Consider the following 16,082-nt stretch of genomic DNA (forward strand, 5'->3'; position numbering starts at 1 on the left):
ACAGCAAGAAGGTCACTGGTTCGAACATCGGCTCAGTTGGCGTTTCTGTGTGGAGTTTGCATGTTCCCCCTGCCTTCGCGTGGGTTTCCTCCGGGTGCTCCGGTTTCCCTTACAGTCCAAAGACGTGCGGTACAGGTGAATTGGGTAGGCTAAATTGTCTGTAGTGTATGTGTGTGTGTGTGAATGTGTGTGTGGATGTTTCCCAGAGATGGGTTGCGGCTGGAAGGGCATCCGCTGCGTAAAAACTTGCTGGATAAGTTGGGGGTTCATTCCGCTGTGGCGACCCCAGATTAATAAAGGGACTAAGCCGACAAGAAAATGAATGAATGAGTTTTTCCATAACCATTTAACTTCCCCACCAATAAAAAATTCGATTGCATTTCTTAACTGCTAATGTCACTAGTTATCACACACAATACATTTTGTTTTTCAACACATCCCATAGTTTCTAAAATAGTGACCAAATGGTTGATGTGTCAGTTTATGGTAAATGTACCGGAATTAATACATTAACTATGAAAAATCTGAAAATATGAAGTGTAAGACCATTTTTTTTTCTTAAATATATAAAAAACAAAAAAAATTTCAAGTATGCCATAAAATATTTCAGATTCTCATTTAACATGTTTTCTTGTTTTTTTATTGTTATTTATTATTATATTTTTTTACAATAAAACCCAAATCAAGTGTAGTAGTGCAACACCATCATTTTTGTTTGATTTTTAAATTTTTTTTTTTTTGTAAGCCAACAATGCTGTGCGTGTAAACCATTATATAACAGTCATTCTTTAAATGAATTTAACAGTATTTAAAACAGACGAAATATGGTCAAGCATTTGGTAGAGCAGGCAGTCAAAGGGTTAAGACAAGCAAAATAATCTGCTAGTGGGGTAAGTAAAATAATCTTGTTTTTCCTTTTGATAATAGATTATTTTGCTTGTCTTAAGGAAAAATTCGCTAATTTTTGTGCAATTCCTAAAACAAGACAATATTTTTTGCTAGTCTAGAAAACGCTTCTTGATTTTATAGTAAGAAAAGAAGTAAAAAGGTAATAAAAGTTTTTTTTTTCAGTTGTCACTAAAATGATAATAACACAGTTGTGTTTAGTTCATAGTGTGTGTTTGTGTGTTTCAGACCTGCAGGCATGTGTGTTGAGTTCAGTAGAGCTGCAAGTGTTAACCGGCTCATGTTTCAAACTCAGAACTGTTCACAACATCCCCGTCACCAGCAACAAAGATGGTAAGAGACACATATTTTCACTGGAACAGCTCTCTGATTACTGATATAGTGCTTTTGACAGAAGTTACTGTAGTACAGAGTAGCAGTGATATCAATTTCACTATCAAGTTGATATCAGATATCCAGAATTTTTTCAACACATTTTTAAACATAATAGTTTCAATAATTCCTTTCTTTTATCTTTGTCAAGCTTAACAGCACATCATATATTTTTTTTAAGTATTTCGTAAGATACTAGTGTTCAATTTAAAGTACAACTTAAAGGCTTAACTTTAAGCTTAACTTTTTTGGTTAACTAGGTAGGTTAGTTTATTTATGCAAGTCAAGGTGTTTGTTCTGTGGCCATTTGGGAAAAATAGATCCTAACTGTCACCATAGACATGAAAACGACATGTTCGATTTAAATGATTGCCAGTCTTCAAACCTTTGGTGCATAAATTTACCCTAGGTCTCATTTTAAAGAAGACACTTGTCTTATTGTAGCTAAAGTGAAGCTAAGTTTAAGAAGTTAGAAAAATTAAAAGGTTATGTGCGTTTTAAGTTTATGGAAAAATAAAACAATACATTTATTGTTCAAAAAATTACATGAAGTAAGTATTTTAGAAAATCAGTTTTAGCCCAAATGTCAGAGACAATCAAAGCTAAATATCTAAATAATTTATATTCCAAATTTAAAGTTGATATCTTACAAAACGAGCTTTCAGTAAAATTTTGTTTGGCTGCAGTACCAAACATGACCACCAGATGTCAAACAGTTTATGTTGGTGACCGTATGAGGGTGTCCCCTATTTCTATGTATGTTTTGAAAAACATGAACCATATTTTTTTTTTATATACTTTTGAAAATTTGTGTAAATTATGCATACAATTCTAAAGTAGTATGGGCAGCTTGGTGGTATTTCATTTGAATTTTGCCTCTTAAATATATACTTTTTAAATTGTAAATGCGGATTGCTGTAGAAAAGTAATGTTTAAGAGGATGCTTATCACAAGTTAATAATTGTTGCTCAGTAAATATCTATCAGAAATTTGTCACCAGATATGGAACCTAGACATTTTAAGCTTTAATATGATATATAGCTTCTCATAGTTGCTTAGTTTAGACTATAATATTATAGTTTAAATATGTAACTGCAAATGGTTATAAACAGGTTAAAGGGTAAGAGTAAATTTATTTTGATCTATTACTCTTCCTTATTAATAATAAAAAACAACAGTAAAATATGTTTTTAGAAGAGTTAGACCTTTTCAATGATATATAGTTTGTCATGATTAGATTATGATTTATTTGCAATGTAATAAATTAAACCTAAACTTCTCACTATCAACCTTAAGAATTGTTTTTAAAAACTCAAAAGCTGCTTTTATTTCAGCCAAACTAAAAGAAATGAGACTTTCTCTAGAAGAAAGAAATATTGTTGAATACTGTGAACATTTCTGTTCAATCTGTTAAATCATGACTTGGGAAAAATCTTCTTTGTATTAAAAAATTCACAGGAAATCTATAAATTTTGCCTTTAACTGTTTGTCATTTGTCTTCTTCTGACTACAAACTGTACAGTCTATCGTCTTTACTCCTGTTCCTTTCCCTTCTGTTTCCAGTTAAATGCCTTCAGCTCCTCGTCACAGTAGTTTTTGTTTAAACTCACTATACCCCAGTTTCTTTGTTCCTCTCTTTCTTTTCTCGTTCCATCACGCTCAAGTCCAAATAGTTTTTTTTTTCCCCCAGAAATCTAGGTTACAATCTGGTTCCACTCTCCCGATAGCCAGTGCCATGAAAAGGCTGCTTTTATTCCCTTTGCAAGGCAGGGCAGCGTTTCTGATCTTGGCTGTTTGTTTTTGTGTGTGGACACTGACACTGTTTCAAAGGCATCTGTCCTGCACCTCCTGCATACTGTACAACAACCCCAGTCAGAAGAGCTGGAGGAAGTCACTGTCAAAAAAGGCAAGGCTGTTGTATCTATTCCACACTTCTGCTGCTGAACTGTGGCTGGATTCAGAAATACTGTTGCATTTTTTTCATATACACTCCAAAATCAGTCATGAGTGTCAATTTTTTTTCCCTGATATTGAGATTAATACATCATCTGAAACATGAATAAATCAGGGTTTCTGCGGGGTCTTAAAAAGTCCGAAAAAGTCTAAAAATCTAAATTCTAAAAATTAAATTTAGAAATTATTTAAAAATTAAAGGCCTTAAGATGTCTTAAATTCGGTGTTCTAGGTCTTAAATATTTTTGCACAGGTCTTATTTTTTGGATGTCCTTCCAACGCTAAATCTAATGCTCATTTAAATTCTTTTTTTGTTGTTGTTGTTGCTAGGTTTTCATGGTGTTTCTGTTATAATTTGCGGTATTACAACTACAAATGAGGTCAGCTTGCAATAGCCAATCAACTTTCTGTTATTGACTCAGTGTGCACAGCGAATGTGATGTCATCGCTGTGAGAGCGCGCAAGTAAATTCGTGCGTGAGCAATGCATATTTCAGAGTGAGAAAATTTTCGCGCAAGCAGCGTATTATATTTAAAAGCTTGCATGCAGTTTTGTCCACAAACAAAGGAAATCGGTGCACAAGCAAAGAGATTCCCTCGCTCGTATTACATGAATGCGTTCTTGACTTGTAATACTGCGCTCACAACATTTGTCAGTGAAATAACGCCATAGCGGAGCTCACAGACTCGGGTGAACAGTTCGCGCGAGTTAAATATGAATCACTTTGAAGAGATTTTGTCTGAAACGGGTACGTCTGTACAACACCTTTATGATCCGTCCATGCGTGATCATAAGGAGAACCAGATGACCAAAAATTCTTGGCTAGAAATTGCAACAGCAGTGGGGAAAAAAGGAAAGTTTTAGTAAAAGTTTGAAAAAACCTGAGGGATAGGTTTGTTAAAACAACAACAACAACAAAAAAGAGGCTCCCAAAAACATTTTCAATGATATTAATGATTCTCTGTTCATTCGTCTGATTTTACTGTCTGTTTCTTTTGACCGCCCCCTGTCATTTAAAAAGATATCTCAATGGCGAACGCGTCAAGTATTAAAGCCTCGAACATGTCACTAGGTGTGGGCCAGGTGAAAGTATAAATCAGCATTAAGATGTTTGTTTGTTTTTCTGTAGTTCTGTTGTGCATCTAACCTATCTTTAGTACTGTTCATTAATGCATTTATTTTACCACTGATTTAGTGATTTTTACATTTTCTCTTGCATGTTTTTGATATTGCGATATAGGTCTTTTAAGTAAATTTATTACTTAATGGTCTTAAAAATGTCTTTAAAAGTCTTAAATTTGACATTAGATATCTGCAGATGCCCTGATAAATACACTTTCCGCAGACATATGCTTTGTTAGAATAGAAAGATATATAGAAAATTTTGGAATCACAGGGCTCAAAAACTAATTTTAAAGAGAAAACTATCTAAAGTTGTTTGAATTAAGCACTTAGCAATGCATATTACTAATCCGAAATTAAGATTTAATATTTTTACAGTCAGTGTTGGGTAAGTTACTTTAAAAATTTTATCAATTACTAATTAAAATTAATACAATTGTTTCATCCAGCACCAATCAGCCATAGTTCAACAGCAAAGTGTGAAATACATATACAGCAGCACTGATGTAGCCTTGCCCTTTTTGACAGTAACTTTCTTCAGCTCTTCTGAAAATTCGTCATTGTCCACACACGAACACAAACTGCCAAGAACAGAAACTTGAATGACTTTTCTAATTAATTCGTTTTTAAAGTAGTATAATTGCTTTACTCAATACTACTTCAAATCCCTATAGATTTAATTGCATAGACAATAAAAATAACTTGTAATTCTTTTAATTTGAGTCAGATATGGACTTCAGCTTTATTCAAAAATTCAATACTTAAGAAATGTTAAACATATGCATCAAAACGCAAAATGTTTCAACATTATGATAATATATTTTGTACATGCCATATATTGTCATACATTTATTACTTAATACATTGTTTCATAATTATGTCAGTTGTTGGACCACTCTAACCTTCTTTATTTGTGAAATATCTTAATATATATATAATCATTTTTTAATAAAATATAAGCATTTTTTATATACGATTATACTGTATATAAACACTGCCTGACAAAAGTCTTGTCATTGATACCAGTTGTAAGAGCAACAAATAACTTGACTTGTAGTTGATCATTTGGAAAAGTGGCGGTGGGTAAATTTTTCTGATGAATCATCTGTCGAACTGCATCACAATCATCACAAATACTGCAGAAGTCCTATTGGAGCCCGCATGGACCCAACATTCTCACAGAAATCACTCAAGTTTGGTGAAGGAAAAATTATGGTTTGTGGTTACATCCAATATGGAGGCGTGCAAGAGATTTGCAGAGTGGATGGCAACATCATCAGCCTGAGGTATCAAGAGATTTGTGCTGCCCATTACATTACAAACCACTGGAGAGGGCAAATTCTTCAGCAGGATAGCACTCCTTCTCATACTTCAGCCTCCACTTCAAAGTTCCTGAAAGCAAAAAAGGTCAAGGGGCTCCAGGATTGGCCAGCCCAATCACCAGGCATGAACATTGTTGAGCATGTCTGGGGTAAGATGAAGGAGAGGAATTGAAGATGAATCCAAAGAATCCTGATGAACTGGGAGTCCTGCAAGAACACTTTCTTTGCCATTCCAGATGACTTTATTAATAAGCTATTTGAGTCATTGCAGAGATGTATGGATGCAGTCCTCCCAGCTCAACGGAGTCATACACAATGTTAATTCCTTTTCCACTGCACCATGACTTAAATTCCATACTTTATTTCTGTTAAGTCAAATATAGAATTCAAAAAAATTAAACACTCAAGAAATGTGAAAAATTATATGCATCAAAACACAAAATGTTTCAACATAATGACGCCACATTTCATACATGGCATATATTGTCATAAATTTCTTTCTCAATATATTGTTTCTTAATTAAGTCAATTGTCAGACAAATGAAGCCTTCTTTAGTCAAATAAAAACTTATGCAAAATATCCCAATATTTATGTTTTTGCCGTTCACAACATGAATGAATGAGTGAATGAACAAACAAATGTATGAATGAAATAATCAAAAGAAAAAGTTGTGTTCTAGCAATCAGATATACAGTATTGTGGTGAACAAATGTGTTTTTTAACAACTCTTACATGCAACAGTTGTCGAAATAAGCAGAAAGGGAAACTAAAAAAACACATTCATTGTGGTTTATGAATGTGTTATATACACGAGGTAACTGATAAACATGCATTCAAGTAAAAAAGTAGTGGATAATTTAACCAGACAAACATCTGCAGAAGCACCAACCATAGTAGATTTAAAACAAGTTAGTCTATAGAAATAATAAATGTTTATGATCAGCTCAGGGGTCTTGAGTTTGACTGGTGTGAGTTGTAGGTGCCTTTACTCCATCCATGACACACATAGTAAGACCCCCTGTGATCGTCCCCTGAACCCCACAACATCCCTCCTGCTACGAAACTTAAGATGCAGGGAATGAGATGAAATGAGGAGCAGCTGCTGGAGGAATGTAACCCCTGCCACATACATGCCCCCGTCAACCCCCGAACACACACTTGCAAATACCCTCTTTCCTCTGGACAGCAGCAGTTTGAGCTGACACTAGGGCAGCGTGGGACGTTTGTCTTCATTAGGAGAAAAACACTGTGACATTGAGGGCTCTCAGATGGAGGAAAACAGTAATTAAATGATGGTCGGCTGCTGTTCTTTGCTCATCGGTGCGGTGTTAAAGCCTTTTCACGTGACTCGAGTCAGAGCTTAGAAAAAGCATCAATCCTGCTTTGACCTCCACATGAAAAGCTCTGCAAATTGAGTCATGGAAGGTTGATGTTGCAAGAAGAAGTGGGAAATGTTTGAGCACGTTTGAGATTAGAGCTACAGAAAGAAGCCTTTGTAATGGCTTTGATTCATCAGAAAGGAACCGGTTCGGTTTAGGAAATTATTGTGAAGCTGAATTGGTTTGGAAGATGAGGTAAAATACTGATACTCAGGCCCTGTTTACACTAATACGTTTTAGTTTTTAAATGCATACGTTTTGCTACAGTTATGCCTTCCATCCAGGCTACCCTAGAGTTTTCAAGCCCCAAAAACAAAGCATTTTGGAAATGCTGTAGAGGCCAGTTTGGATTTAAAATGCTGCTGCTCCGTGTCAGTGTGGATGGGGGAAAATGGAGACATCTGAAAACAGAAGCGTGGCTGCAGCCATTCACCTGATTGGGGCTTTTTCTCAGCAACAAGTGCGCAAACTTCAATCTTGCATCCTTTCCTTGTAAGTTCACACTTGCAAGTTTGATATGGAAAACAAACTCCCAAGGACACGTTGGGTGAATCTTTATAACCTCATTCACATCATCCTGACTACGCTGTTTCACTACTTTAACAATACATTGAAAACATGATATAACTGCCCATTTTCATTGGATGTTAGCATCAGACACCAAACATGTTGAGGCATCATGTAGCTACATATTTATATGTAACCAGTCTGAGGTCAAAAGCAATCTGAAGCAGGTTTCTATTTGGGATGTGTCTGTACATCGCTGCATTCATCTTTCCCCCTATCTTGACTAGTCTTCCAGTTCATGTGGCTGAAAAACATCCCCAGAGCATGATGCTGCCACCATGCTTCACTGTAGAGATGGTATTAGCCTGGTGATGAGCGGTGCCTGGTTTTCTCCAAACATAACGCCTGGCATTCACTCCAAAGAGTTCAATTTTAGTCTCATCAGACCAGAGAGTTTTGTTTCTTACGGTCTAGGAAACTTTCAAATGCCTTTTGGCAAATTCCAGGTAGGGAGTGGCTTCCGTCCGGCCACTCTACCATACAGGCCTGATTGGTGGATTGCTGCACAGATGGTTGTCCTTCTGTAAGGTTCTCCTCTCTCCATAAAAGAAAGCTGGATCTCAGACAGAGTGACCATCGGTTTATTGATCACCTCCCTGATTAAGTCTCTTCTTCCCCGATCACTCAGCTTAGATGGCCGGCCAGCTCTAGGAAGAGTCCTGGTGGTTCCAAACATCTTCCACTTGCGGATGATGCAGGCCACTGTGCTCATTGAAACTTTCAGAGCAGCGGAAATTTTTCTGTAACCTTTCCCAGCCTTGTACCTCGAGACAATCCTGACTTGGAGGTCTACAGACGATTTCTTTGTCTTCATGCTTGGTTTGTGCTTTGATTGAATTTCCACTGAAACATAAAAAAATGTGAAAAAAGTGAAGTGTTATGAATACTTTCCGGATGCACTGTAGTATATAGAAGCTAGTTTCAGTGGAATTATTGCATGGATGTGACAGTAAATATCGTTCAAATATCCATTGATGCAAAGAACTTGGCGATTTGTGATGACGTAGGAATGCTATTGCACCATAAATGATGCACTGTTCCTTTAAGATGAGTGGATTTGCAAGGCTAAACCATGAGATGACTATTTGATTCTTTCTTTTGGACCGGATTATGATCACATGTCCACAAACACCATCAGATCCATGGATGTTGACTCTGTCACGTGTCGTTCGGATGAGGTGCCGTAGGTTCAAAGCTTCTCAGCCAGTTTACTTCCTGCTAAATAAACGTAGAGCAAGAGAAACGGCAACTTGAGCACTGCCACCCACTGCCGCTAATATTGATACAATAATCCTCTCATTGTGTGTGTGAGGGTCCGTCCAGGCCACCCTGAAGACTTTCTGCTTCTCTGGGTTGAGAGATCCTCATGTGCGGCAGGTTTTCTTCTCACAACCAGAGCCTTTAAGTCCATAAGAATCCTCACATTCTCTCTTAGCGTAAATATTGTCTTCTGGAGTCATGTTGTTTTAACCCACTTCACATGATGTTAAGCTGTTTCGGCGTGGATATTCAAACTCATGGTTTTAGTTAAGGCAGCCGTAGACGTACAGTTATGTGACACTGTTTTCGTTTGCATTCTTTCCACCAGCACTAATTTGCTGAGTTTTTCATCATTGTTTTGTAGTGCACAACAGCTAGAGTCACAGGGCTTTGACACTTGGCTTCATCTGAGCTGAATTGTTCTAAAGTGCTTTTAGAGGAGATTATATTCAAGGTCAGCCCATCACATTAATTACCCATTTATCTTTAGTGACAATTTTTGTGACCATTTTTTACCTCCTTTTCCCCCAGTTTATCTTATTTCCCATTTTTTATGCTACCCTCTCGACTGAGCTGTCTTCCTCTAAAATGTATGGTCGGAGGGGTTAAAATTTTTCTGCATGTAACAGTGTTGTGACAAATAAAGGCTCATCATTATCAAAGGATTCTCTTTTTTCAATGCAAATATCAATGCTGATATCGAGACACTAATACATTACATTTACACATCTCCGTTAAATAACAGGAACCGTGTTTCATGATTTACAAGATTTTTCCTGTTTATTTAATGATGTGAATTGTTTTATTAGATGTTGATCTCTGCTCTGTCGACTTTTGATGATAACAATTCTTTATCAAAGGGAATATTACTATAGTACTAAAGCTGAAGTTTAGTGGTTTAAAATAATATATTGCATAGTACATAATATATAGAGAATTAAGTTTGTACAATTACTGAAAAATACTGCAGTTTATTAGATTTTGTATCGTAATTTAAAGCACCAAACCAGACAATATATCACATCAAACTATTAAAAATGTCAACAAAAGTCGCTTTTATCAAACTTTATAACATCAAAAGTGGTTGGAGGAAAGATAAAAGCATAATGTAAATAATAGCAATAAGAATAAAAAAAATGAATAAAAAAATATTGAAAATGTTTCATTTACGAATACTTTTTTACAGTGTATTTAGAAATGAGCTGTGTGTGCTTGAACATTTTCAGTTTTTCTGGATATATGGGTTATACCAATGTTATCTCACGGCAATTCGTAACTATTTGATTTAGTGGCTAATTCGGGGCAATTTGTATGATCTCATTTGTACAATTTAGTTTGATTTGCTTATTGCCCAATGAGGCATGTGTTTAGGGGCAGTGTTGGGTCCACGCCTCCTTTTTAAAATCGGACATTTTCGTGACTAAACTTGTACAAATTCGCACAAATTAGCCACTAAACTGACAAAATGTCAAATAGTTACGTTTCCACGTGAAATCAGGCTGTTTATACTTAGATATTTATTTAAAACATTTGTTTTTGTTTTATTCTTTAAACTACTGATGACATTTGTTAGAAATTCAAAAAAGATTTCAGACATGTGAATATTAATTTTTTAACAACACAAAACCAACGTTTTAGAACAAGTTAAAAATCAATATTTGGTTAAATAACTCATTAAGAAAAAAAAATGGCCACACAATACTGCAGTTGACCTGTTTTTTTTTTATTATTAAATTTATTGATAAAATTACTTCAAATTAACTCATGCAATAAACTTATTAAAAAAATTTAATAATAATGATAAAAAAATTCTGATTTTCAGAAGTGTCCCATATTTGTTTAGTCCATATGTTATCATTTAACATAAGAGGCTTGGCAACATCCGAAAAGAAGATTTTTAATAATAATTAAATTAAATTAAAACTTATTAGCAAACTAAATGCAAATTTTACAAATGCAGAAACATTTGCAAATGCAAATTGTGCTAATGTTTTAAAATTTTTTAAATATTAAAATGAGTAGTTAAAGCTTTTTTTAATCAATATGTATGTTTACATATTAATCACATAATAATCAATGTTTTAAATATTAGTAAAAGATTTTATTTCTTATAATAATTTTACATTTGAAAGAGTTTCTAACCAGACACTGAGAACACAAGCATGAATTACACAGAACACTTTACACAACTCCTAAATAAAAAAATAAGTAAAAGTAATTTTAGTAGACTTCCTGAACTTGCGATAACTCCCAATTTAGTTATTACGTTATATAAATAAGCTATTTAGTGATTTGTTAGACTATTTTCACTATCAATATTTCAATGTCCAAACACAAACAATTTTAAGGCTAATTGTAATATTTAAATGTTGACATTAAACTAAAACTGTAATTTCTTATCACATTCAACATAAACACAGTGTCTAAATTCAAGCTGCAGAGTGAAATTTAAAGCATCAAATATGATCTGAGCAATCTGAACACATGCAGCGGTAGTCTGTTTACTATCACCAGAACCCAAATGGACCACACAGAAAGCAGATATACTGTTAGATCAGGGAATACACACTCATTCAGCAGCTGCTCACACACTTACTGATGAGCACACTAGAGCGAAAGTGAGGTGACTGGATATAGTGCTTTTGAATACACAGGTGTTTTCTTTCCCTTTCATAACTGATCTCTCATTCACTCTTGGGTGGTCAGGGCCAGATTTAGTTGTATGACTGTCAGCATGTTGGCGACACTCTTGTGTGTGTGTGTGTCTTTTATCTGTTATCTGCCATTAATAGAGGATTGTGTGTAGATTAAAGAGGGAGATGGTGAAAGATGACTTAAACAAGGAGTTTCATGTCATGTCACTCTCTCTTATACACTCTCTCTCTCAATTATATTCAATTAAATTCAGACTCGCTTAATTGGCATGAAAAAAAATGTTACACATGTATTGCCAAAGCATTTGTGATGTTTACATTAAATTGAACATCTAATAATGAATGACTTATTAGTAGTGATATAAAAAAATGAACAGTGTATTTAACACTTAACATTTTTCACTAAAACAATCTAAATAAATAATATTAAACAGTAATAGTCAACATTTTAGGATTCAAATATAACAGTTTAAAACTCTGTGTGTGTGTGTGTGTGTGTGTGTGTGTGTGTGTGTGTGTGTGTGTGTGTGTGTGTGTGTGTGTGTGTGTGTGTGTGTGTGTGTGTGTGTGTGTGTGTGTGTGTGTGTGTGTGTGTGTGTGTGTGTGTGTGTGTGTGTGTGTGTGTGTGTGTGTGTGTGTGTGTGAGTGTGTGTGAGTGTGTGTGAGTGTGTGTGTGTGTGTGTGTGTGTGTGTGTGTGTAAAACAATAATAATACATAATAAAAACATTATTTTATAGTCAACATTTTTGGATTAAATTAAAAAATTTTAATATTAGTTTTGGTGTATAACTTAAGCATGTGAGTGTGTGTGTTAATCACTGATCTTTTTGTGACAGGCATCTATGTTTTGTGCTGCTGTATTGTGCCTCTCTCTCTTTCTGTCTCTCTCACTTTCTCTCTCTCACACACAAACACACACATTGTAGTTTATAGAGGTAGTAGAGGACTCTCCATAGATGTAATGTATTTTAGACTGTAAAAAAAAAAGTATTAAATGGCCTTTAGCTATTTTGAACATGAAAAGACCCTGTAAAGTATGATTTTTAATTGTTATGAATTAACCTTTTAATGTTATTTAATTTGTCTGTTTTTTTTTTAATGTATGTTGTCAGATTCCTTAGAATCAATCTAAATCTGTTAAAATCTTAAGAATGCCACTAGATTTAATCAGTTAAAAGATATGAATATGGTATAAATATATTTAGCTGTACACTCTAAAAATATATGATCAATAAGTCATGTTTAACTAAAAACAAGTCATGTTTTTAGTTAATTGTAACTTATTACGTCATGTTCTAAGTCAACGATGTTCCACCTAATTTAATGAGTGATGTAATATAAAATAAGTTCAAATGACTCAATGCGGCAACCAGTATGCGATTGATTTACTTAATATTCTATTGATTTACTTAATATGTTATACAAATATCAACCACATAAAGTTTATTAGTTTAATTATGTTAGGATATGTAATCCTGGTGGATGGATATTTTAATTGAATTTAGAATACATACATTGTATTTGTTAGGCCTAAATATTTTTTGAATACTGTAAAACACTTTGATAGAGTACAGCTAGGTCATACTCATGTCATTAAACAATGTTTTTTGTCCTCATAAACCACATAAACAAGTATATACTGTACGCACACACACACACACTTACTCAGTATTTTATTTTATTTTTTGTCTCTTCCAGATGAGGAATCTCCTGGTCTGTACGGCTTCCTGCATGTGATCGTCCATAAAGCCACAGGCTTCAAGGAATCTGCCAGTAAGTTATTTTAGTTTGTTTTCTATTTCACTTGCCAAAACTGACAAAAAATTACTAAAAGAGAAGATTTTCTTACTTTTATTAACATATAGTACAAATATGTATATATTCCTTAAACACATGTCTTTAAACAGACAGGCGTCAATAGAGTAAAATGATAAGTTATTTAAAAATATTTGCTGTTTATTATGCTATGCATATTACATCTCATGCAAATGGGGGCAGCATGGTGGCTCAGTGGTTAGCACTGTCACCTCACAGCAAAAAGGTCGCTGGTTTGAGTCCCAGTTGGCATTTCTGTGTGGAGTTTGCATGTTCTCCCTGTGTTGGCTTGGGTTTCCTCTGGGGGCTCCGGTTTCCCCCACAGTCCAAAGACATGGGCTATAGGTAAATTGAATAAACTAAATTGGCCGTAGTGTATGGGTGTTTCCCAGTGATGGGTTGCAGCTGGAAAATGTCGAAGGAAAAAGAATGAATGAATGAACTCATGCAAATGTATATTGATTGTAGAATGTTTGTACTGTAATTGTACTGTAAAGCAAGACAAATGTGCTGAGAACCTGTAACATAGGATTCTGGCAATGGGATTAAGGATCCAATTGCAGCATCTTTATTTTCAAGAGTAGTCAGTCAAGCATTGGGCAAACACTGGAGCAAATGGGTACATACAGTTAGTCCAAAAGGCAAAGTCAAGAAATGGTCTGTACAGGCAGCAAAGAATCAATGACCAAAGAACAAAACGAGGATCTGGAAATATGGCACGGAAAAACAAGGCAAGGTAAATGCTTTGGAATATTTACAGGTTAACAAGACTCAGCAATGAGTGAGGGAATGTGAGCAGTCTGTATAGTCTGTGTAATGAGTCCTTGATCAGCTTCCAGCTGTGTGTGTAATCATTAGATAACCGAAACAGGTGTGTGTGTGTGTGATTTGCATGACGAGATATGTAGTTCATAAAGTGGCAGAGTTGTAGTTCTCCAGCGATCTGCAAGGATTTGCTTTCACAGCAGTCTTTGGTTGTTTTACAGAATGTAAGAGTAAGGAAAGCACCATTTATCCTGCATAAAAACACAATATCAATTTTACTTCTCGTTAAATAAATACTAGTCTATATACAGTGGTGTGATAAAGTGTTTTTTTTTATGTTTGTCACACTTTATGTTTCAGATCATTAAGCAAATTTAAGTGTATTAAACACATGCAATTTTTGAAATTAAGGTTTTTATTATTAAGGGAAAACAAATACAACAAAACCTAAAACCACCACTGCATATTAAGGTGTTTTTGAAGGAAAATAGACACATTTCAGCTGTATGAATCAGCGTTTCTCAAACTAAGGTCTGTGATCCACTCAGTATTAAAACATTATGTATTGCCATCATGGCAAAGACAAAAGAAATTAATTATATTAATAGTTTAAACTATTGTAACTGTGTTTTAAAATGTGTTTAAAAAGTTATCTACGTTAAACAGCACTTGGGAAAATATTTGAAGAAGAATTTACATTTGAAAGGAGGGCTATTAATGTCAACTTCAACTGTACAGTAGCTTAGTTTATGGTTTAATGGACATACAGTAGTTAATTAGCTGTTTAATGGATATAGTTTACTGTGCTGTAAGTATTTTAGGTCACACTTTATTTTGATGGTCTGTTTGTTAGAACATTAGATTATAAGTAGACTGTTAGGCTGGGCTTAGGGTTAGTTGACATGTACTTTTACAGTTTCTTCTTGTCAGTCTGTTGTAGGAGCAGTATCAGCAAATATTAAGCAGACAGTCTACTAATACTCAAATGGACCATCACAATAAAGTGTTGCCATATTTCATCAGTTCATAGCATCTCTCCATTTCTTTTCATAAGGAAATGCATTACATTTGGCAAAGAAAAATGACTTTTGTGTTGCTAATCCAAGTAATCTAATCCAATAAGTGCATCGTGGGAGCTCAGCGTTTTGTAAGTTCCTTTTTAGTATTGATTAAAGTCAGAGATGAATCTGGAAATAGTCTCTCTTCTTATATGCACTTTTTCCTCACACACAAGACCCATAACTAAATACGTCAGCACTGTGTTTGTGTGTACAATACAGCTGCCAGGTCATAATCGTATAATTTGTAAGAATAATTAATTGTTGCGGGGGATTCACTCCTTTAATATTTGCATATATGTTTACACATTAGGTCCTTTTTGCTCTATGAGGTCAGAGCTGGTCTATCACGTCTGTGTACAATATGCTAATGTGAATTTGCATAATGGACACATATGGCCTGCAGACTCCGTAGTAACAATCAGACCTCTGTTTTAAAGCCCCAATGAATGACACAATATACTTCCTCAGGACATTTTCGAAAGAGCCATTGTGTAAAACATTTTTGAGGGTTTTTTTATTTATTTATTTATTTATTTTTTTGACAATGTGAATGTATTTGTGTGTGTTTGGTTCCTTTGAAGTCATTTGTCAGGAAGTTAGTGGTGTTGTGGTTGTTTGAATGTGACGATGAGACCAACCATGTGTTGTGCATATGGAAATGCAGGTGTTTGGGTATCTCTTTATATTGGGATGTACACAGAACACGATTGAATCTTCTTCTTAGAGGTCTTGATCCACTTGGAAAGGAAATGCATTCAAATCCTCACTCGGGGCAATTCATACAAACTGGGTCATCGGCATTGGTTTCCCAATGAAAAGAGTGAATATACTGACCTAGAAGACCAACTGCAACTTTTAACAATTGCAGTAAATGCATGTTCTTGATCATTCTGATAATTTGGTT

General features: G+C 34.8%; 1 protein-coding gene across 10 annotated transcripts in view; it reads left to right on the forward strand.

Moving 5' to 3' along the window:
- Nucleotides 1–16,082, forward strand: part of abr (ABR activator of RhoGEF and GTPase) — a 338,299-nt gene that overhangs the window by 201,395 nt on the left and 120,822 nt on the right. For 8 of the 10 annotated variants that reach the window (XR_015490409.1, NM_001368694.1, XM_087252473.1 and 5 more), the window contains 2 exon segments: nt 1,135–1,239; nt 13,236–13,310. Coding sequence is in view for 7 of the 10 variants with exons in the window: in NM_001368694.1 (NP_001355623.1) it covers nt 1,135–1,239; nt 13,236–13,310 (180 nt within the window). In the remaining 3 variants the exon portion in view is untranslated. 10 annotated transcript variants of the gene reach the window in all.

This window comes from Danio rerio, chromosome 5 (assembly GCF_052040795.2).
Source record: "Danio rerio strain M-AB ecotype USA chromosome 5, GRCz13ab, whole genome shotgun sequence".
Taxonomy (NCBI): Eukaryota; Metazoa; Chordata; class Actinopteri; order Cypriniformes; family Danionidae; genus Danio; species Danio rerio.